At 35.4% G+C, this 23,468-nt stretch overlaps 2 protein-coding genes across 5 annotated transcripts in view; one reads left to right on the forward strand and one right to left on the reverse strand.

The window, feature by feature from the left end:
- Nucleotides 1-226: 226 nt before the first annotated feature.
- LOC118265484 (uncharacterized) lies at nucleotides 227-1,500 on the forward strand. Its single transcript, XM_050695380.1, has one exon. The coding sequence runs from the start codon at nucleotides 299-301 to the stop codon at nucleotides 1,481-1,483; it is 1,185 nt and encodes a 394-aa protein (XP_050551337.1). The 5' UTR covers nucleotides 227-298; the 3' UTR covers nucleotides 1,484-1,500.
- Nucleotides 1,501-11,914: 10,414 nt separating this feature from the next.
- The window catches only part of LOC118275448 (uncharacterized), a 36,464-nt gene continuing 24,910 nt past the window's right edge, over nucleotides 11,915-23,468 (reverse strand). The window contains exons 5-7 of one of the 4 annotated variants that reach the window (XM_050695376.1): nucleotides 19,331-19,425; nucleotides 18,223-18,351; nucleotides 11,915-17,882 (exon numbers count right to left, since the gene is read on the reverse strand). In XM_050695376.1, the coding sequence (XP_050551333.1) occupies nucleotides 17,708-17,882; nucleotides 18,223-18,351; nucleotides 19,331-19,425 (399 nt within the window). In that variant the 3' untranslated portion in view covers nucleotides 11,915-17,707. Of the gene's footprint in view, nucleotides 17,914-18,222; nucleotides 18,352-18,401; nucleotides 18,730-19,330; nucleotides 19,426-23,468 lie in introns of those variants that run through there. The other 3 variants (XM_050695378.1, XM_050695377.1, XM_050695379.1) reach the window with 3 other exon arrangements.

Below are 23,468 nucleotides of genomic sequence, written 5' to 3' on the forward strand. Positions count from 1 at the left end.
CCTTTTATTGTTTTGAGTTCAGTCGTGGGATATTTACTTGTTTTCGGTATTTTGTTTTTGATTTGTGTTTGCAGATTTTCGGTAAAAGAAATGTTGATAGTGAATTGGATTTTGAAATGCGTGTCGTGTAGCGGGTGGCATGTCCCGCACGGAGTAACTCTTTGTGTGATCCACAAATGGTTGTTTCGGGTCTGGGTGTCATGTGTATGTGTTGAGTGCAGTGCGATGCGCGCTCGAGTATGGACGTGTGCAGTTGTACGCAAAGGTCGCGGCGTAAGTCGCTGCCCGATATTTCGCAATGAGTTCGCAACAACTTATCGCAAACGAGCTGTTGGCGTTTATACAAAATGCCATCGACACCATGGACGAGATCAGCATCATGCAGATTTGCAAGTCGAACTTCAAAGAAGACGAGATCAGCAAAGGCAAGATGCTACTCTTCCAAACGACCGGGAAGCTGGACCAAATGCCATCGAGGAGGAGAGATGGCACGGATAAGAGCGTCCAAGACATCATCACCTTTATGAAGGCGACCGACCCTGACGACGTGCCGACTTTTGTAGCGAAGGAGCTACATAAGTTGCCGCCCGTCACTTTCGACCACGTAGATGTCACCAGGCTGCTGAAAGATATTACATCGTTGAAGTCTAGCCTGGCCCAGATGCAGTGCAAGTTGGAGACGTCTGATGCCACCATCCAGGAACTGCGTGCCGAGATAGTGTTGTTACGCAATGCTGTTTCGGAAAGTAGGTCTCAAGACGAAGCCAACGTGAACACACGTCGCGGGGCGCAAAACGTTTCAGTCAGCAGTTTTGCATCGGCGAAACTGAACTCATCGCCCATTGCAAATAATGAGGTCGATGCACCGTGCCCCGCCGCTCCTCGTGTCTCTCCACGTGCAGAGAACACGTCACGCGAAGCTACGTCGACCCCCAAAGTAGCTTACGCCGCAATTGCTGCCGCAAACAAAACAGCTGCTACGCTACCTAAGCAGCCAAAAAGGGGTAAGCAGAACCGGCGCTGTGAATCCGTATCAAGGATTCCGGTACAGCGCTGTCCAGGAAAGCCTGAGTGTGATGAGGATGGCTTCATCAAAGTTCAAAAGAAGAAGAAGAAGAAGCCTACTTCTCGCAATCAGTGCGGTACTGGACTGACCGGACCTAACATGCTGCTGCGTCCAGCTGTGCCTACGACGCTGCTGTATGTGTCCCGATTACACCACACCACGAAGGTTGAGGACATCGTGGAGTATGTGAAGGTGAAGACCAACTGGACCTTGAGGGTCGTAAAGTTGGAACCGCGTCAAAATACCAACTTCAAGTCGTTTGTGGTGCGAGTTCCAACTCAACATCTCGAGAAGTTCCTCAAGGCAGAATTTTGGCCGAAGGGTGTCATATACCGGCGTTTTCGAGGCAGGCTACGTGACACCGAGCAGCGTAATACGACGCCACGCATCGTCACATCGTGTGACCTCAATAATTAATATGTATAAGAATTATGTATTTATAGTATTTTATGTTTTAGTATAGTATTATTGTATTGATATGGGCCTTCGTTGCCTGATATAAATTAATAAATAATAAATATGTGAACTTGTATGATTGTAAAAGCATCAAAGGTGAAACTAGTCGAGTTCCTCCTCAAACAGTTACGTGAGTAAGCCGATAACATAATAATTAATTTAGTAAATCTCACGTAAGTTATAATCGAATAATAACACTAACCATAACTATATCTACTTAGCATTACTTTTTAACTGAATTTTTGACACGCATTTCTTCATCTCACACATGATACCATAACTGTCTACGTATCACCTTTCACAAATTATCAGAGTTCACACAAACTTTACCCTCAAATGACCTAACCTTGGACCTAAGTGCGCGCTCTATAAGTGGCATGACCGTCGACCGTCAGCTGTCACCAGCATTGCAAGCTCTCAGCTATTACGAGCACTTACCATTCATTATTAAAGCTGCGGTTTACCACAGTACCCTTGTAAGTAACGATCAATTAGGCTTCTGATATATTTTGTACTTACTACTGTTTGTTTTAGACTGTGACTTGGAAAGTGTAGAGTATAGATAAAGGATGAAATTAGGTTTTTTTGATCCTCAAAAGGGTGACTAAAGAGTGAAAATATTTAGATGATTGAGGCCCTGAACAGGTAATGTGTACAATTTTTTGTATCAATCATCATCAACAGCTTTTTAGTGGCCACTGCTGACCAAAGGCCTTTCCTCACACGGTGAGGGTTTGAGCATTGATCACCACGCTTGCTCAATGCGGGTTGGCGATTTCAGACTTATAATTACAAATTATAAGTCGAGGATTCCTCACGATTTTACCTACCGTTTGTCAGTAGTGTCTTAATTTAGTTAAGTTAAATGTCATGTAATCTGCATGGTTGGATCCGTGGCACGGCAAACGGCTACCGCGCAACGTGTAGTGGATTCGATTCCCCCGAAAAAAGTCCAGTAATACTTTGTCCGAACCGGGAATCGAAACCACTCGACCAACGAGGCAGTCATTTAGTCATACACCAGATATGAGACTGCAAATTAACGTACATCATCAAAAATCCACATACCTACCACATATACGTGTAGGAGCCATGCTTCGGCTCGACTGGAGTGATACCACGGCCTCACAGAAAACCGACGTGAAACAACGCTTGCGTTCTGTTTCGTTGTGTAAGTGAGGTTACCGGAGGCCCAATTATGCCTTCCCAATCTTCCCAATCCCCGATTCCCCAACAACACTTCCTGATAGTCCATGGGTGGCAGCGATTGCTTACCATCAGGTGATCTATCTGCTCGTTTACTGGCTTATTCCTTAAAAAAACCTAATTGATAAACGACTCCCCACACAACACTCTATTAATAAACCACCTAACAAATTCATAATATCACCCATTTTTTAATAGACGCCAAACAGCCTACACGTATTCACACTGTCCCACGCATTCAAACACCTTGTTAGACTGTGTAATAAAAACATTCGTGCAGTGGTGTATCTAATTAAAGTGGGGGGAGGGTTTGTTCCTGGAGGGGGGGAGGGTTACACGGTAGCTATGGCGGGCGTTAAGTGGCTCTCCCAGTAAAACCATCATAAACTTTGTGTCTTCGCCATAACTGGTACAGGTCGAGGGTATTGTGGGTGCTCGTGAAATATGGAGGCGGTATTAAAGTTTTAATCTTTATTTGTATATTTGGATTTTGTATATTCTTACTAGTTTCCCGAGAAGTGGAAACTATCGTTTCCTTTTTTTTCTTCTCCTCTGATAATATCTTCTGATTTACTTCGTTGCGGGATCCAAGACAATCATTCATATCCCTGGGACGCGCCGGACTACAGTGTTTGGTGTTTTCATAGTTGTATTAACTGTAGATCTTGGCTTACAGGAGTTGCATTGGTTTTGGGAGCTTGTGGTGGGCTTGTCCTGTAAAAATAAATTCTCACCAGTCTCAGTAGCAATTATAAAAAAAAACTAACCTAACCTAACCTAACCTTTATTTAAATAACAAAACACAATCGGTGAAGCGAATATAACTTTAGAACCTATTTACGAAGCAATTTTTTCATCATTAATAATGTAAAAAGTAAATTCATATTCCCTTACCTATCCTAAGACACAATCCTAATAACTTAAAAATAAAAGTTCATATAAAAACTAATCCGAAAATAAATTCCCACCACAATCCTGTATACCACGCGGGTGTACAAGACCACCCGTGTTCGAGCACTCTCGAGAGTCTAGTCGTTGAGGTCTCCGCCTCCCATGCAGACCTCCATAAACATAGGACCTTATACCATGGTATACCATGGCTAGGTTTCAATCTAGAATAGTGCTTCTAAAGACTATTCTGTTGTGGCTTGGTAATTTTTTTATACTGCCTTGATATGTTTTTTTTGAACCGATGCCTAGGATTTTCTCCTGTGTTGTGAGTGCGTTTACAAACACACAATTTTACACATACACGATATCAATTACACAAATAATTGTTCCGTGCAAGACTCGAACCCGCGACAAGTTGCGTGGCAGCCTGTTGACCAACCTAACTTATAGTGCAGTCAAAGTTTGTATTGGTTATAATTAATTTGATATCTTAGTGAGTGAGATGTGTCGATCGATATTTTAAAACATGAGATTTTTGTGACCCGGTATTTTTTTTTTGTTTTTGAGCGACGAAATTATCCAATGACTTCTCCCGCATTGAGCGAGGCGAGAGGGAGTGTCAGACTCTTACTGACTAAAAAGCACCCCGTTACTACTTCTGCTTTTCGAGCCGGAGCCCCGGTAACCCGCTAGGCAGTCCGCAGCTCCGACCCAGTATAGATATTTAATTTATAAAGTACTAGCAAACCCGGCGAACTCCGTTTCGCCACCAATGATTTTCCCTGTTTTTCTGCTTTTTTCCTGAATTTTCTTTGCTATAAACCTCACGGAGCCCGAGACCTTTCCAACGAATGCAAAACCGTGGAAATCGGTTCGTGCGTTCTGGAGTTATAGCGTCAGGAAGGAAAACCCGACTTATTATTATATTATAGATTTGTGAAGCGCTAATCTAGAATACCTAGATTATTCTGAATCTACATTATAATATTGTGAATATTAGCTTCCTGTAACAGGATATTAAAGGGGTATTGTTGTTCCTGCGTTGGGGTAAATATTTGTTCATGTGTTTATTATCTTTGTATCAATACTAGCTTTTGCTCACGACTTCGTACGCTTTGTTATAGGGTTTTAGGGAACAGTACCTTAGCACGAGTTTGCTTTACGGCGCTCTTATTGGCCGGTTCGAATAAATCAACCAATCAGAGCAGCGAACGCGCTCTCGTTTCGATTACTTTCAACGTAAAGCAAACTCATAATAAAGGTGCAGATCTTATGAAATCCGCTTCTTTTTATTAAAATCTCAAATTCGAAGAAACAAAATGAATAAAACAACTCTTTTTAAGAACTAATCTTATTTTCTAAGAATATAACACCACAAGCTCCACCAATTTCCTTATAAAACTTCATGTAACTCATAAATCCGTAATCCTAGGTTATCAGAGTCTACGAGTTGCCCAAGCGACCTGCCCCAACAGGCCCTAATAAATGTTTGCCCAGGCAATTAAACAGGGGCAAAGACAAACAAAACGTGGGTGGGCCGTGGGCACTCAGTCCAAAATCAAATGACTTTGCGTTTTCTTACCAGAGTGTTATAATTTTTTTTTTTCACTCGTTCTCTTCTAGTTGTTGAAAATCGTGAGTTATGTCAATATTGTCGTTGAAAAAAGGGGTTCTTGGTTTTAATTTTTTGATTCTTGTGGTTTGTACTTTTAAACGTCGTCTATTTTATTTATGTTACGTGCTAATCCTGAAGTTGTGGATGAAAGTACCTATGTCTTGTAATGGCTTCATTGAAATCAACAAGTTTTTCTCAAATAAACCTCTAGCTTGTCGGGTGGTCGCAAGTGTGACTGCCGGACAAGGGGTCTGGGGTTCGAGCAAAGTACTACTGAATTATTTTCGAATTTTCAAAATTTCTGAGTAGGTACCTTTATACTAAGTACCTTTTCCTTCATGGCTTCATTGAATTATTATTTATTTATTTATTTATTTTTATTAGACAACCAACAGCGACACAATAAAATAACACAAATGAAAATTAACAGTACAGTAAGGCTAATTACAGGTTATCCCAGATTTATCTGTGGTATATAGTTCGGTTACAGAATGGACAAAATATTACAATAAGTATCTAGATCTACCAAATATTATAATAGGAAATTAAGTTAACTTGATTTTAAAATAGTATTTTGTTAAGTACCTAGGCCCATTTTACATACATTACATTTACCGTTCGTTTATGTTGTCTGTTCTAAGTTCCATCGAGTTGTTATTTATTTCTTTTTTTATATATACTTCTTGTTTACCTATTGCAACCAATCACTTATTTCTCACAGAGCCAATACACTTAAATCAAAATTAAGTACCCACTCCACGACCCAAAACAAATCCATTCAAAAAAACAATATTTTCTCATCTCAATAGAAAGAGATTCGCCACAAGTATGATCAAATTAATTAAATATAAATAAAGAAAAAATACAACAACGCGTGTCGGACACTATGCACGCACTTCAATAGATACGGACGAGCGAACACACGCACGAAACGCGCGCAAAAGTTCCCGCGCCAAAAAATATCACTCACACACACACACACACAACGTCACGCCTTTTATCCCCGAAGGGGTAGGCAGAAGTACACATTACGGCACGTAATGCTGCTATACAATGTACACCCACTTTTCACCATTTGTGTTATAAGTCCCATGTAATAGGGGGTGAGCCTATTGCTATATCCTGGACATAATTCCAAACTCCGTGCTATTACCGAGAATTTTTTAGAAAATCAGAAAAATGCCCAGTAATACTTTGCCCGACCCGGGAATCGAACCCGAAACCCCGTGTTCGGCAGTCGCACGTGTGACCACTTAACCAACGGGGCAGTCGTCCAAAAAATATCCTTCGAACATAACCTACAAATAAAAAAACTAGAACAATTTTATACCCTATTTAATTATGATAAGGGTGAAAGTGGTCTGTATTCGTAATTTTTTCACACGCTTACTATAATAATTGTGGTCAGAATTAAAAAAAGATGGTTAAAATGAGCCATAGGGTCACACACTTCATGTAATTGAACTTGCGTTTTGTTTATGCTGGGGTTGAAGATTGTGATCAATTGAATAATGTCGAGGAAGAGATTGAGTAATAGTGTTTTGAAGTACTTATTATACTTAAATGGTTTAATTATATTATCTAACCGAATTTATTGCTACTATTGCTAGATCAATTCGGCTTTGATGAGGTGGCAGGAATCAGTTGCTTTTATTTTTATACTTATTAAAAAATATTTTTGTGGTTATGCCAGCAGCTTCGCTCGCATGGATTACACAGTTATTCTTAGGACACCAACTACGGTCCAGCCATTTCAGAGATTGGCCGGAACAAACAGACAGACGGACAAAAAAACTTAAAAAATTTACCTAATATCAACATAATTTTTAAATTTTTATAATATACGATACATAGTATCGTATGGATATTTATACGCATGTAGTAAAAAGCGGTTATATCAATATTATAACTAGACTATATTAGTTGAGATAAAACATTAATTGACTTTAATAGCCGTTTCTTTGTAACGTATGAACAAAACGCTTATACGTTTAAAAGAAATAAAACTACACATACTTAAACTCCAATTACCTAAATACCACCCAAAAAAGGCAAATGTGCAAAAAATATCAAAACAAAATAACCCCACCTATGACACTAAGAAAAATCACCACCAATTCATAAAACTCATACCTACATACACATACATCCCTATTCCCTAATAATCCACCATCCCTAAACGCCACAACGAACCACTAAACGCGATAAACAGATAACAGCCCTGACTTTACAACAGTCAAACAAACGTTTCAAATACAATTTCGACACAGCTTTCATCATCCGACTCCTTACAATAGACACCTGGTGTGTTCATCGCTAAAGCTAAGCACATTAGAAAATCATCCCTCAATAAAACACCCCTTTCTACCTGGCAAACCCTCTTCCCTCTGGTCACACGGAATAACGAACCCTCCCCATAAAATAATACTTGTAAAAATATAATTAAAATCATATGCGCGTGTCTGTGAGCTTCCGTTTTGTGATTGGTACATCACTTTTTGTTTTTGGTGGTCTGTGAAAAGTGTTTTGAAGATTGAGCTGACATTCTGTTGATTTGAAACAAGATAATAGGTTAAATGACTAATATTTATTTTAATGTCCTTCTTGTAAATTATTTTAAAGCATTAGACCCGTACCGTTTTTATTTTCTTACAGAAACAAATACTTTTGACGATATATTATTGATTTGAAACTTCGTGTGACGTCACTTCTAGGTACGTTTTAAACGTAGAAATGACGTTTAAGCTTTCATTTCTAAATTTTGATTCGTGTTATCAAAGTTTTTCTATACGACAAAATAAAAAATACGTGTCTAATATTTTTTCATTAGTTAGGTAATGAAAAAATATTAGACACGTATTTTTGACGGACTAATTAGGTCTTTAATTTTTATTCCTCGTCATCATCCTTATTAATTGACTTATAGGTAAGGCAAGCCAGAAACAATTAGGTAATTATAAAAAAAAAACAATACAGGCCTATAGCACCTATAGTCTTGTACTTATTGATAGGCAATCATCAAATTCTTAAATATTAATATATCACAGTCATACAACCGTTTTTTTTTTTATTTAATTTTGCAATACGGAACCGAACGAAACGCACCACGACTAATAAAGGGGGCACTATATTTTTTTAAACCATAGAGGGTAGAACAATAACTGTCAGTGTGACAGCGCGCGCTTTTTTAGTGTTGCCACCGTACTTAATATGTAATTTGTAGGGATGGGACGCATGATAAGCATTAGGGGTGGCTGATTGATTAAATACGCGTGCGGCAGGCCGATAGCCACCAGTTTAACGTGTTTAAATGATAAGGGAGGAAATTACGCATGTATATGAATAAAAAGATTGTAATACTGATTGTGTTGAAATTATAACAAGTGCTTGGAGATTTTTTGCTCTATTAATTGTGTAACATTCTAGTCTTAAGGTTTTATACTGTGAGAATCAATAAAGCCTATTATTATTATTAATTCTAGAATGACGTTTGTTTATTGTTGATAGATATGATAAGTTTTTTTAAAGTACTTTTAAGGTAAACAACATTTTGTTCGCGCCGAAATAGAAATAATAATATTGAAATCTTAATCTTGCTAGTGTGTAAAGGTTCGTTTTATTGAACCACGAACAATCTAATAGCACGTACTCTGGCAATGAATCCAATTCATAAGATAAATGACAAAAAGAGTTGTTTATGTAAATCTTACATTATAAAGGTTTTAATACACCAAAATACAACTTAGTCTCATCAATTTCGTTCAATAAAATATGTATCTAGTTGGTCCCTGTTGGGCGCCAAAATTGAAATTCGATACATTTCGCAATTTTTTTAATTCTCCCTTCTGTCGCTGTTTATTGGAACAGCTTTAGTAAATGTGCCGTCTCTCTGACAACAGGCAGGTGTGATAATAGGAGCAGGCACGTGGCATGTTGCACAATATGCACTCTCATTTCCGACTCGCCGTAATTTAATTATACGAACTATTGCATTATAATTTGAAAGGTAGATTGTATGTGTTGTATTTAGGGGTTTAGTTAGAGGAAAGGATTGTCTGTATTTGCCCATTATATCGCTGTATTTAGAGTCATTTAATGGTTATTTAACCCAGTCCTTAGCATGTCTTTCGATACAAAATTGTTACAAAAGAATAGTTTAAGTAATCATTAAATGTCTCTGAGTGCGGCAGATAGGTACGTAGGTACCTATCTGCCGCGCTAAGTATTATAAGCGTATGTGCAACGACCGATAAAATACTTTTGTGCATATTTGGCTAATAGGTATACCGATTTACTTTTGATTTATAATTTATAAATTTTTTAGTTAGGTAAATTCGCTTATATTTTCTTGACAGTTGACATGATTTTACCTAACCATGAAGTAACAGCGTCATCTATTATATAAAAATAAGTCGGGATTTCCCTCCTGACGCTAAAACTCCAGATCGCACAAACCGATTTCCACGGTTTTGCATTCGATGGAAAGGTAACGGGTTCCGTGATGTTTATAGCAAAGAAAATTAAAAAAAAAAACAAGAAAAGAGCAGGTGGCGAAACGAAGTTCGCTGGGTTTGCTAGTATTTTCTAAATTCCTATTTTATCGATGAAAGAACATTACGAAAGGATTCGAAGGCCATTCTTGTTTTTGTTTTCATAAAGTTCCTTTCAATGCCAAACTAAAGTTACAAAAATACATACATGTACCAACCAAATAATAAAATTGAAAAATATTTCATAGGCAAATGAAATTAAATAACGTAACCAACATAAATGTGGACCGTTTCGAAACTTGAAGCACAGGTGGGGCTTAATCAAATTATACAAATTGCGGCATACAATATTCATAGTGGTAGCGATGTGACGCCCACCGGCACACCGCTCTCCGTGGCGACATTACTTATATTTTGTCGAATTTCTGTTAAATGTAGAAATGTAGACTTTTATTTATGGAGAAACTAGCTTCTGCCAGCAGCTTCGTCCCGGCGTTCCCATGTCAAGTCAGGTCATAGCCGTTTGTATACGGAATTTCATAAAAATCCGTTCAGTAGTTTCAATGAGATTGACGGACAAACATCCAAACAAACTTTCACAATATTAGTTGTGTTTCACATTTATCTTATAGTGTGATGAATCTAGGAAAAAGGAATCTTTAGTTTATTAAGACATTTGTATTTACTGTCTATGAGAAATAATTATACCTACCTATTTTCTGTTATAAACTAACCTATAATATAATTATAGATACAGATTGCTTCTACTGTCATACATTTTTATGGACTATTTTCATTTGATTACTAAGGGTACAATTGTCTCAATGACTACGATCCATGGAGACAATCCGTCTATTATCTATACTTTATTACTTTGAAATTAGGAAGGAAAAATAGAGATATTCCCAAAAACAAAAATATTATCGATATTTTTGTAGCACATCTCTAGAAACAATCGACAAGTGTAATTAATTCATGATCAATAATGATGTGGAGGTTACGAGCGGTGCGGTGACGCGGCGGCAATTGATTTGAGCCCAATTTGCCGCTTTCACGTCGCTGCGGTAACGCTGCGGTGCCGCTGTGTGACCGCCTCGTCTGCTGACACCGCAACTTAAATATTCATTGTCATAATTGCGGACAATCATGCGTACTTATATATGTATTTTACTGGTTTGTTATTTATGATCGTTTGTATGGGTAATATGAAATGACTGGGTGAAACTATCGTTTCGTTACGTGTCGTAATATTTTTTCATTAGGTACCTAACCCACGGACTAATTAGAATTTTTAATTTTTACTCCCTATCATCCCTATTCTATATGACATTATAATTATCATAATCGTTACATTAGTCGCAAGTTGTCTACTGTAGAACATCATAGGTGTAAAACCGACATGTTCCTAATGAACTAAGTGTAACCTCAACAAAAGCTTTCCCACAACTTGTCACCTGATAACAAAACATCAATTAGATCACAATTACAGATACATAAAGTACACTAAAGTGTTCTCTTGAACTATATAATTACGTGTTTGTAACGAGCAATGAGCGTCGCACCTCTAAACTTTTCCCACAAAAGCATTTGATGACGCGATTGTCGGAAGTTCCCACCCATCGCGCAAGATGGCGTTGGCACGCGGCCGCCACACGACCTGCGCGTGACCAACCCAGCTCACCATGTTTTTATTGGAAACGATCAAAAATAATAGAAACAATACGTTTGTTGGTTCACTCTCGAATAAATTAGTTCCGGAAGGTTGGGGTTAAAACGTAATTGAACTGCTCATTATTTACGCATAAACATGTGAGTGGAATGATTTATGAGGTTTTTTTAAGAGTAAAGAAAAAGAGGCTCATTCGTGGTAGTTATTGTTAAGCAATGTATCTGTTTTACCTTCTTAGATTTTATCTAGATTTAGTTATAATTGACAGTAACCGAATAGCCTACCACAGAATTTTTCACTTTTTTAAAAGGTATAATTTGATAAATTCGTATTTAACTGGCTATCTAAAAATTGATGTTTCTACGAGTACTAAGAGGACATACTTTGCTTCCCGATTAGGTGATTACCAAGCATGATTACCTACCTATTATAATTAAGTACCTTAATACCAATATATAAAATAGGTACTTTCAAAGCTTCTGCATCCTCTTTTTCTTCAATAAAATAAAACAACCATACCATAATGTATTATATCGTTTATTATAATATTAGAACCCCCTTCATAATATATTCAATAACTATAATGAACATAGGCATAATGAAACAATACTAATATGAGTTTTAATAGCACAACGAGTATTATTTTATGAATATTATTTATCACATTGGCAGTAGTATTTAGGTACAATTTGATTGAAATAAGTCATAAGTCGACTGGGGAATAAATTGACCAACACTATACAACAACGGTGTCAAAAAAGCAAAAATAAAGACTAAGATCATAAGGGGCTTACTTTTGAATCAAATTCCGATTGATCGACATTGACATTGTGAAATTTCGTACTCTTGAATTGCAACACTAGCGCCCATTGCATCCATATTGCGTGGATATTGAATGAACTAAATGGTATTGAGTTTGGCTTTTGGCTGAGTGCTATTTTCACATCTACGATTCGAGTCGCACATTTCTGACATTAAATAATTATAGAAATTATTATTGCATAGATATTGGTTTCAAGAGCAATTGTCCAGGAAGCATCACTCTCTGATAAATCTGAATCTTAAGTTGCGATTTCCAATGGCATGATTTTTTTTTGTAGTGATGACCTAAAGTTCAGCTGGGGACTATTCACGGGCTATTGATCATAATGAAACTCCTCATTGTCAATTATATGTGCTGATCGAATAGTACAAATATGTAGAATTTGAAGGTTAATTTTTGTGTGCCAAAAAGTGTAAATGTCAATTTATTCTCCAGTTTACGAAATGACTTATCATGTCGACTATTACAAAACATTTAACATTTTATACATAGCAATGTATCGTCAAATATTAACAAAAAATATTTAAGTTCACGAATATTTTTTTCAATTATTTACTATTTTATTTAATTTTACATGCACCTAAGAAGTGGGATATTACAATTCTCATATAGAACAGCTAAAATAGCACATATTTTTACAATTTACAGATTTCAGCAGTTATATGGATCTGCAAATGTAGTCTCTAATGAAAATAGTCTACAATATTCACAATAGTAAGGTCGATTTTCCAATGGCATGACGACGATGTGAGAACTCAGAGAAAATTATTAAGTCGAAGGCAATATTCTATTAAAATAATGTGACTATAATTTTCAATTCCTTAGAATATAATAGCAGTCAAGTAATTTTGTAAATAAATTAAACATGATTTGTATTTACATATAAGTATGTAAGCGTGTAGTGATCTCCGAAACTGCTGCATCGATTTTGATCGATCGACTATGTATAATATCAATGTTTTAAATACAGCTTCGTTTTGTAGGAAACATGTCTCGTGACTTAGAAAATCTGATATTCTTAAAAACAATGCAAAATGATTGAAGAGTTACTTTGTCACCTCACCTTGCCAATGGAAAACCGCCTTTATTACAGCATACAATAAGATACAAGAAGCAGTGCACAGTGATGGCACAGTACAACAGTTCTACAACAATACATGGGCGGACAACGTTACATAGTTAAGGCACCATCGTTCTTATTAACATGGCTCGTTTTGGAATTATATGTCTTATAATTATTAGCAATAAAGTTGATTTTATGTAGGCTGAGTTATTGCTTTAAGAAGAAAATTAAAATATTTCAATTTCAATTGTCAAGTGAATACTTAAAAGTTATATCTTTCACAGAATCTGCAATTAGTCAAAAATATAGTATTTTATGGGTTATGTAAAATGTATATAAAAAATAAAACGTGATTATATTCGTACGCAAATAAAAAACAACTCCAAAACGAGCCATTTAATAAAATCTTAATGTTAATGAGTAATTATTTGATTAAATTGATAACTTTACATAATTATATTGTGAGCATTAAATATACAAAAGCATTCCCTATCGGATTCAGAGCTACAATGATAATTTATTTCAATATTCTATTTATAAACACTAAAATTTCAATTTTAACGTCCAAACTCTCAAACGTCACTCCTCCTGTCACTTTGACAGCTAAGTGACAGTGACATTTAACTGTCAAACTGGAGTTACGTTTGAGAATTCGACCGTAAGTAGTAATTACATGAATTATAATAATAGTAATTTCTATACTATTTATTGTTCGCAAATATATGTATTGGTTTTGATTTTGTTCGCTTTTGAGTCTGAAATAATATTTAATGTGTTCATTAACCTACTAACTAATCTACAATGCGATGATGTGAGCTGCACTGACTGACGCATTCAGTGACATTTAATGATTACTTAAACTATTCCTTAGTAACGATTTTGTATGAAAAACAATTGCTAAGGACTGGGTTAAGTAACTTTTAAGTGACTCTGAGTATGGCAGTTAATAAGTTTTTATATTTGTTGTTAATTCAATAGTAATTTGGACATTGGCAATATAATTTATCTCGGACCTGTTATTAAATCGACACATACATTGCTTTCATTTTGGTTTAAAATTTCCCAATTTTTCCTAAAATATTATTTCAGACACAAAAAAGAACCACAACTACAAAAGCTTAAGTTTAAATAAATATACAATTACAACAACCGATTCTACTTATCTCCAATTTGGTATGCGTCTTACTTGTAGTTAAATAAATTAGTTAAAATCAGTCTAATGCGATGACGTCGGTGGTTAATGGGCTCGAACAAGTTAAAACGTTAATTTAATATGATGGGGGATAACTATCTGAAAACATATTATAATATAAATAATAAATTAATAATAAAAAAGATGAAATACACGACAAGAGTAATAAAAAACAAGAGTCATGTGAATAATAATATTAAAAAGATATTTTTTGCAACTGGCAATATAATTATAGTGTAATAAAAAATGGCGTCCTATGATTTTTTTAGCTAACTGTAATAAATTCACAATTACAATGGTATAACAAAGACTATACGGAAATTGGCTGTCGGTATTCTGATTAATTATTTAATCTCAATATAAATAAGGATGTGTCTTTTTCATATACCTAGATGCTAACTAATGCAATTCTTTAGGTAAACAGCAATAGGGTAGATAGATGACTATTTTTTATTTGTCCGCCTTGTTAAAATACGTGTGTAAAATATTAGACACGTATATTTTATTTTCTTAAGGAAACAAATATTTTCGGAAACATTGATTTGAAATACTGCTTGACGTCATTTCTACAAACTAAAATAAAAAAATACGGGTCTAATGTTTTCATTACCTAACTGACGGACTGAATAGATGTTTAATTTTCATACCCCGTCATCAACCCTATTGCTGGCATAAAATTATTGTAAACTGATGCATTTAAGTAATACAATAAAATAATATAATAATGTGATGTATACTAGTCATAATTGTGATAATTTACCAATTTAATTGTCAAACATAAACCACTGAAACGATACTCAATATGAAATTGTCACAAAATGTCTGTCAGTTTCAGACAGACTGACAGACAGAAATATTTTATAACATTTCAAAATTGAGTGACGTTTGAGTATACGGTCGAAAGTTTTTCTAATGAATATGTTCAACAATCGAGAAAGAACATAAAGCTTAGATTATTTATATATCTATTTAGATAAAACAAAATGGACATATAAAATAATCTAAGTTCAAGTTTAAGAACTGCACATAACAATTATAATAATTATTAATTTTTATATCATAATCATAATAATAAGTACAGATAATAGATAACCATTACAATAAACATAAAAATGGCGGACAATTACAAATCGGTTAATAAATCACTCGTGTTAGATAACGTAACTAGACAACACAAACAAAATGTTAGAAATAGAGAGCAAAAAAGTACAATCACACACAAAACACTTAACTATATTATTAAATTCGTTATTTAAAATAATAGTAATAATAGTAACACAAAACATCACAATCACATGAGCCAGTTATTTCAATTTTTAAGACGGAATTTTTCGAGCAAGCCATCACTTTTTTTTTAAATAATCAAATATATAATTTAAAGTATTCTATCAAGTAAATTTTCGCAAAATAAACCTAAGGAAAACAAACGCTTATTTGAGCAAAACGCCGTTCGAAACTATTGTAATAATAAAATCGTTCAATTAATTTTCAGCTTCGGAACAATTAATTAAAATAATAATAGCCAGAATCGTCTTGTACACGAACGAACGAAAATCGTAGTTTGTTTAGTTAAACATACAGAACAAACTTCACTAATTGATATAGACGCGAAATATTCCCAGAATGCCGTAATCGATCAATTAATTAACATACAAACAACAATAATGAACGCAATGAGGATATCTAAACGAACTTTTAATTGCTTCAGCGAAGTTTTACTTGTATTTATTTCCAATTTAATTTCGAAATTTATGCTTTTATTTGTAAATATGGAAGTAATTTTAGTACGTCTTCTTATTTTATTCGATTGTTGATTAAGTACATATGATTGAAAGTAAATGTAGATATGGATAAGCCGGTTTAAAATAGTCATTTTCATCTCCACGAGTGTACGAAAAACCGTGAAAATCATTGGCACACAAACGTTGGTGACTTATAGCAAATATTAAAACGCTTAAATGCAAAGGTGTGAAGAGGCAATTGGTCGAAAATTGCAAACATCAACAGCCGTGCATCAAGTTAGTAAATAAGAGCTGATTGCTAGGCAAACTGTAATGTAATAATGTTATTGTGTTTGTAATCATTAAATGATCGGGACAATAATGCTCGGTAATCTGTTGGGTAAATTGTCAAAATGACATACCGATAGTAGCAACAAAGTGACGATTCTGTTGCCGCGTACATTTACACAATTTTACAGGGACAGCTAAAACATAATTAATGATTTTATTTTTGTAATTTTTATGCCACAAATAATTATTGCGTAAATATTATTTTATTATATTAATACATTTTTCATCGTGACTGTACTTTTAATTTGGTCAATTTGCGTAGTCAAATAGTACGTAGTGTAATTTGATTTAAATTATAAATATGTTAAGTACAATCAAATTAAAATGGAATATTATTTTATTTACGAGACCAATGCACAAAGGTAACAAGTAACAATGGGTGAGCAAACAACACTATCAATTATAATAATGTACATAGAGTATATATTGCAATGAAATATTATTAAAATGTGATGGAGCAAAGTGAGCACCAATATTAATAGTAAGAGGAACTGTAAAAAGCACATGAAACTACCCTAATGTGTCAGACGATTTTCCACTTTATTATAACATACCATAAGGTGGAAAATATTTTAATAACAAGGATAGTTAGATGTACAATCGACGAATGTATAGCGTATTCAGGCAAAATATTTAAAATATCTCTCAATTCTTATTGTAACGCTTTCTGTAAAATGTATAAGAAAAATTGTGTTATCGGCATAATATAATACGAAATATTGCTTTTATATTCTGTATGTGTAAGCATTTTCTTGTTAACTGTACTTTAAAACATTAGTACTGATTATCATTATTAATACAAGCTTGCATTTAATTTTATTGCTGTCTTTTTATTCGTGTCTTTATACTAAATTTTGATACGATTAACCAACATAAAACTAAAAAAATCACAAAAAATAGCACGAAATTAAATTCGATTTTATCAAAAAGGGGTAAACACGGGCTTAAATTAATCAATTCCAGTGATCGAGATTCAATATCAACACACAATGACTAAAAAAAAAGTGCAGAACACACGCTACAAACTGAAACACTTCACCACAGATTATATTTTAAACAGAGACGTAATCTAGAACTACTAAAGTCCGTTCAGGTAAACTTATACAATATAGACCAGAATAGATCAGCGACGATGCAAACGGTCGCATTTGCGATCTCCATTCGCTACAAATCGGTAACAGGGCCAAAGACAACAGTGGAATTGTTCGCCGAGTTGACACTCGTTCGGCGTGCGCGCACGTTCGTGTCGTGTTCGGGATCGCTCGGCAACGATTCGGGCCCGTTCGTGAGTTGTAGCCCGTTGAATTTTGAACGTAGCTGTGTTACAAGACGTTCAAGTCTGCAACACGATTTCAGTTTAGACTAGGTACCTGAAGGTGCAAAGCTATTTTATTTTCTACTTCTATGTGCTCTATAAACCTAAAGAACCAATAACCTAAAAACCTAAGCTCGCATGCAGTAGTATGTAACCGCCACCAAAATAAATAAACTGTAATTAGTGAAACATAAAGCGGTATGTACGCAATAGATATTATTACAAAATTATTTTTTTAACAAAAATAAACTCAATAATATTACTATATCCTCATACCCATGCTTTTTCTGTACATAATTAGATATCTATCAAAAATAAATATTTCCCTTCTAAATCTACCTACGTGAAAGTCTCGTGAACTTACTTAAGCGAATGATCCTCAGCGTTTTGCTTAGCTTTGCGCATGTCCGCAAGTTCTTTGCGCAAGCGCATCCGCTCAGCATCGGCGTCTTCGACGTTACCGTTCGATATTTTGTTTTCGTTCGACTCCAAACTGTTGGTAACATTAAGTTAATGAACTTACCGTGCAATAAAACAACATGCTTCAAAAAATATATTATATTTTGTAAAATTATTGACAATCGTAGACATTATTGTACTAGGTCATCCTAGGTACACATGCACATTTTAAGATTCAAACAGTAAATGTTATGGGCCAAGATATCAATTGATTGTGATGTATTTTATGATTAATCTAATAGGCACTTATACTATTTTTTCAAAGGTCACTTTTAAAACAGGCTCTGATAACTCAGTCCATAACATCTCCAAAGAGATCTAACGAACGCAAAAACTTCATTCGTTCTTCACAACTTCATATCTTCAAAAATACCAATTTTTCCAACTCCTTGTTTCTTTTCGGTCCATATACCTATTGACATCAGCAGAGTGCTTAGTGCGAGTTTGTTTTACGTTAACGCGATCGACACGTTTATGAAATTCAGCGCTCTAATTGGCTGCTCTAAGTTAACCAACCAATCAGATCTCTCTATTGTGCCTTTAGGCTTAAGTCATTCTGTCACCTGCATTAAATTCACCAAGGGAAGTGGAAACTATAGTTTTTTTCTCTACTAAGAATATTGTCTAATTTATTTCATTGCGGGATCCAAGACAGTTATTCATCCTATAGTATAATGATCCTGGAACGCCTTCAGTGTTTCAGTGTTTTCATGGTTGTATCTATTGTAATTATTACAGGAGTTGCAACGGTTTTGAAAGAATGTGTGGCGGGCTTGTAGCATTAGCCCTTATAACAGCCCTAAACAGTAAAGAGAGTCGAGGGCATTATTACCCAAGGCATAAAAACAGAGATTAAAGAGGATCTAAGATAAATAAGAAATATTTGATCCCAACAAATATCAAACTGCTAGATGCACCTAAATTAAATAATGAGCTGTAGGGTTAAAAAGAAAACGTAACGTAAAACCAACCCGCACTCAGCACTAAGATATTACATTAACAAATTTACTAACCCGTTTGTGACTCTTAAGACTCGCAATTCATCTTCCAGTTTGACTATGCGATCCATCATACGACGCTTGTCCGCCTCCGAAGCACGCAGAGAACTCTGTAACAAGATTATGTACATAATGATATGATACCAATTACTTATAGCCTGATATGTTTATTATAAGACATACTACGGTTGGGTTTGGTGAATGTTTGGACATGTGCAGAATGTATTGTTTCTGTAAACTCAGTACGAGTTTGCTTTACGTTTAACGTAATCGAAACAAGAGCGCGTTCGGCGCTGTGATAGTGATAAAAATATTACATGACATCGAATTTTTCAATAGTAATTTAAGTCTCATTTTCTTTTTGACCTTGTTCAATACAAGGTTCCTTATGAGGCGTTTCTAACTGTGACTGGCTAGACGAGATTACTTTTTTTTTTGCAGAAGTTTTATTCTTTTTTTTTTTTTTGAGGGGGGAAAATCATCCTATGACTTTTCTCGCCTTAGGCGAGACGAGAGGGAGTGTCAGACTCTTACTGACTAAAAACCACCCCGTTCCTACTCCTGCTTTTCGAACCGGAGCCCCGGTATACCCGCTAGGTAGTCCGCAGTTGTATTCTACATAATCATATTTTTTACTTTTGCTGGAGTTGTACTCTGTGTAATCAGAAGTTGTGTGAATCCACGTCACAACTTAAACCTCTGTCAAATTTTGTCAATGTTGTTTTATGTATTGTCACACTTTTTATCCCCGAAAGCGTAGGCCAAAGTGTACATTTTTCACCATTAACATTGTCCCATGTAAATTAATGTCGTTTTAATTTAATAAAATTGCTGTTTTACTAGCATAACTTTTTAAAGCCAGTACACCAGAATCTTAAAAAACATACATACTAAAGAGTAAGTTCTGTGTGTGGGGGTGATGTTTTAGTGTGTAAGTACAAGTGCAGTCGCCCGTCGTTTGGCTGCGGATAATGTATTCGGGGACACGCTGCGCTGACCATGCGGCTTCGGAGCCGAAGGTAAAATGCTGCTTCTCGATGCAGGGGATTTAAAAGATAGTTTTATTTGATCGAGGTAGATTTTATTGGTTAAAAAGTTGTTGCGGTTGAGGGTAAGGCAAATGTTTTGTGGAGGTTTGTTATTGTAGATGAAAATAAGGAATAAAGGAAATAGATCAAAATTGCACCACGTCCTACAATAGAGTGACATAATATATAAAAAAAAACATTCTATTTTATTTCTGATATATGTTATCTTGTTATGTCTTATTATATGGATTGTGATCCTTCTTCTTTAATTTAGTTTAATTTAGTTAACCATAATGGAGTGGTTCGTAAATAATAACATTTTGTTATATTTTTGTATTTGTTTCATTTACTTTACTTTCGGAAACCTCGAGCAATCTCTATTTCAAATTGATATGATTCATGTCTATCCATTTATATTGTCTTATCTTAATCATAACAAGTTTTCAATAAGAATAATCTTTAACTCTTTATTTCTTTAGTTCATTATTGATATCCCAATTTTTTCCATTAAATCGAAACTAATCCATACTACTAATAATATCAATAGACAACAACAAGCAACATTTTAGCGGCTCAACTTTCTCACCCCGCGCTGTTTCCGTGCAGGCTGTTAAAGTCAAAATTGGCTGTATCTCTTACACAGGAACCAGCGTCCCAAGCTGTATAGTGGCAGTAATAAGTGGCCGACACGAAGATAACGTAACACCCCATCATAAAACGTTTTTTATGGAGTTTTTTAAACACCCCGCTACAAGGGCATTTAATTTTTAACTTTAAGAAATGGGCAATGGAAGTATATCATACATTTTGATGAAGTAAGTCAGCATCAACAACCTACATCTGCATAGGTTTGCCAAAATCTCCTTGCTTGACAGGCAGGTTGGAGATCATAGTTTAATAGGTAATACTTTCTTTTTATGTTAAATGGTTTTCATGAGCTTATATTGTATGGTCATCAAGAGTGTGTACCAAATCTCAGATCGATCTGACATCAGAAAGGGGTTAAATTCAAATTACTAAATTTGATCCAAACAAAGAAACAGGTCAAGCTAACTAAAACCGTTTAATAAAGTTTAGAGGTACATCAGAGAACGCTGAAAGCACTGCTACAGCCTCTAACAAATATTTATTCGCTAAGTCGAATCTGACCACACCTAGAAGAAGAATAGGGATTTAGGAACGAAACAGAAGAATCTAACATATGAGATATACACCAATTTCCAGCCGCCTGTAATTCAGGTCTACAAGTCAATTCACCAGCTGTGTAGCAGTGACAGACGCAGGCAATGGCACGTTAGATCAGGCCACATGAGATATTATCCTGCGATAGCCAGCCGTGATGAAGCTATTTGGTGGCGGTGCAAGGAATTTACTTGAGCGATAGTGGAGGCTGACGATATGTAAGGCAAGCAACTAGATCATGTCTAAAAAATAAAATAATTATTCATAATGGTATTTTGGGGCAAACTGAATTGGGTTAATCTGGAGCATTTTTTATTTCAGAAAGTCTTGATTAAGGATTAAAAAACTACCTTCTTCCATGGTGTAGTGACGTCAAAGGCGAATAACTTGGTTACTACTACTCTACCTTTACGCTTCCCGCGAGTCATAAGGGACTAGTAAGCGACAGTCCATTTAACTGAAACCGGGCAGCACTCTCTGCAACTTATAGAATGCGATCCTCCAACCTGATTTTTTTTTTGGTAAACCTTTTTATTTAGAAGCACCTCTCTATTTTAGATATTAAAACTTCACCCAATAGATACATTTGGCAAAAAAAATCACCTCCACTATATTAATTCCGCCTCAGCCCCCAACTTAGGCCCGGAGGCGTTAAGTAAGATTACACGGCTAAGTCTATATGTGCACACAAACAGACAGACAGCCGGCGGGCAGTTAATTTTGTTGGTTCCGACAGTTTCCTGCGTATATCTGATACACTGTTGTCGCGGATACGTCTATATTGACAGGTTTGTTCATAGAAAAATTTGATAAATTCCCTTCCCTTTATATTATTTTTTTTTTTGAGCAAAAATGCCTTGTTGCTATGGTAAAGTGTTCTTGTTGTTATTGATAAGGCCAGACAATGGTTTCCTGATGTATAGTTCAGTTATCATGAATTTGTAATCGGTTAGAGATGGCTTAAGAACTTTAATAGTCTAAACCTAATATAGTCTGTAAAATAAGATTTATTTTTATTTAAACGTTGCCCTTCACTAAGATTTTCTCCTGTGTCATGGGTGCGTTTACAAACACGCAAATGCCACCAGACCCGAAACAAGAATTTGTACATTACACAAAGAGTTGCTCCGTGCGGGAATCTAACCCGCTACATGTTACGTGGCAGCCGGCTGCCCAGACACCGCGCCAACCGTGCAACCAAATAATAATTCCATCTTTCTAGAATGTCTTAAAATCTTAAATGTTTCGACCCATCATGCCAAACCAACAGTAGAAAATAGCTGTCCAATTTCAAATGTTCTTGCATCAAACTCTCAAAAAAGACATTGACTCTAAGCAAGTACAATCGTTCTTTCGTCCCTAAACGAGTCAAATACCATTCCACATTGACTGAGCTTCCCAAATGGGACGACTAGGTAAAAAAAAATCCAAAAAAACTCAACAATAACAACACCTACGTTAAAAAACACGGGTTTTTCAGTAAAAGCCTGTAGCCCAGCGGTTACTTAGCGGGCAGCAGTGACGCATTAACCTGACCATGTTAATCGTGTGTTGCCATACGTTTTTGCACTTCAATTAACTTATTACGAGGTGAGTGCTAGTGCTAATTGTACGGACAAACGTACAGCAACACCCACGTGTAAAACTTGTATGTAGGTACTTGTAAAAGTCGGTCGGTATCCCTTTGTTGCTGTTGTTATTTTGGGCGGAAGGAAAAGGTGATATGAGATTAATGTTTTAAAAATAAATCTTGTGTTGTTTGTGAATCTGTAGGTAGAAAAAGAGGTATGGGAGAGTCGTGATTTTTAACTTTACATTACAATTAAAACAATATAATAGCATGTAGCTAGGATAAGGTAAATATTTGACCTAGCCTATGACTTAGGTATAAAAAATATCCTACACCAGTCTTCTATTTTTAAATATTTTTAACCTAACCGACT

This window comes from Spodoptera frugiperda, chromosome 8 (genome assembly GCF_023101765.2).
Source record: "Spodoptera frugiperda isolate SF20-4 chromosome 8, AGI-APGP_CSIRO_Sfru_2.0, whole genome shotgun sequence".
Classification (NCBI taxonomy): domain Eukaryota; kingdom Metazoa; phylum Arthropoda; class Insecta; order Lepidoptera; family Noctuidae; genus Spodoptera; species Spodoptera frugiperda.

Bases quoted from the DNA above. Each gene is read 5' to 3' on its own strand.
- LOC118265484 (XM_050695380.1), top strand. From the start codon at position 299: ATGAGTTCGCAACAACTTATCGCAAACGAGCTGTTGGCGTTTATACAA.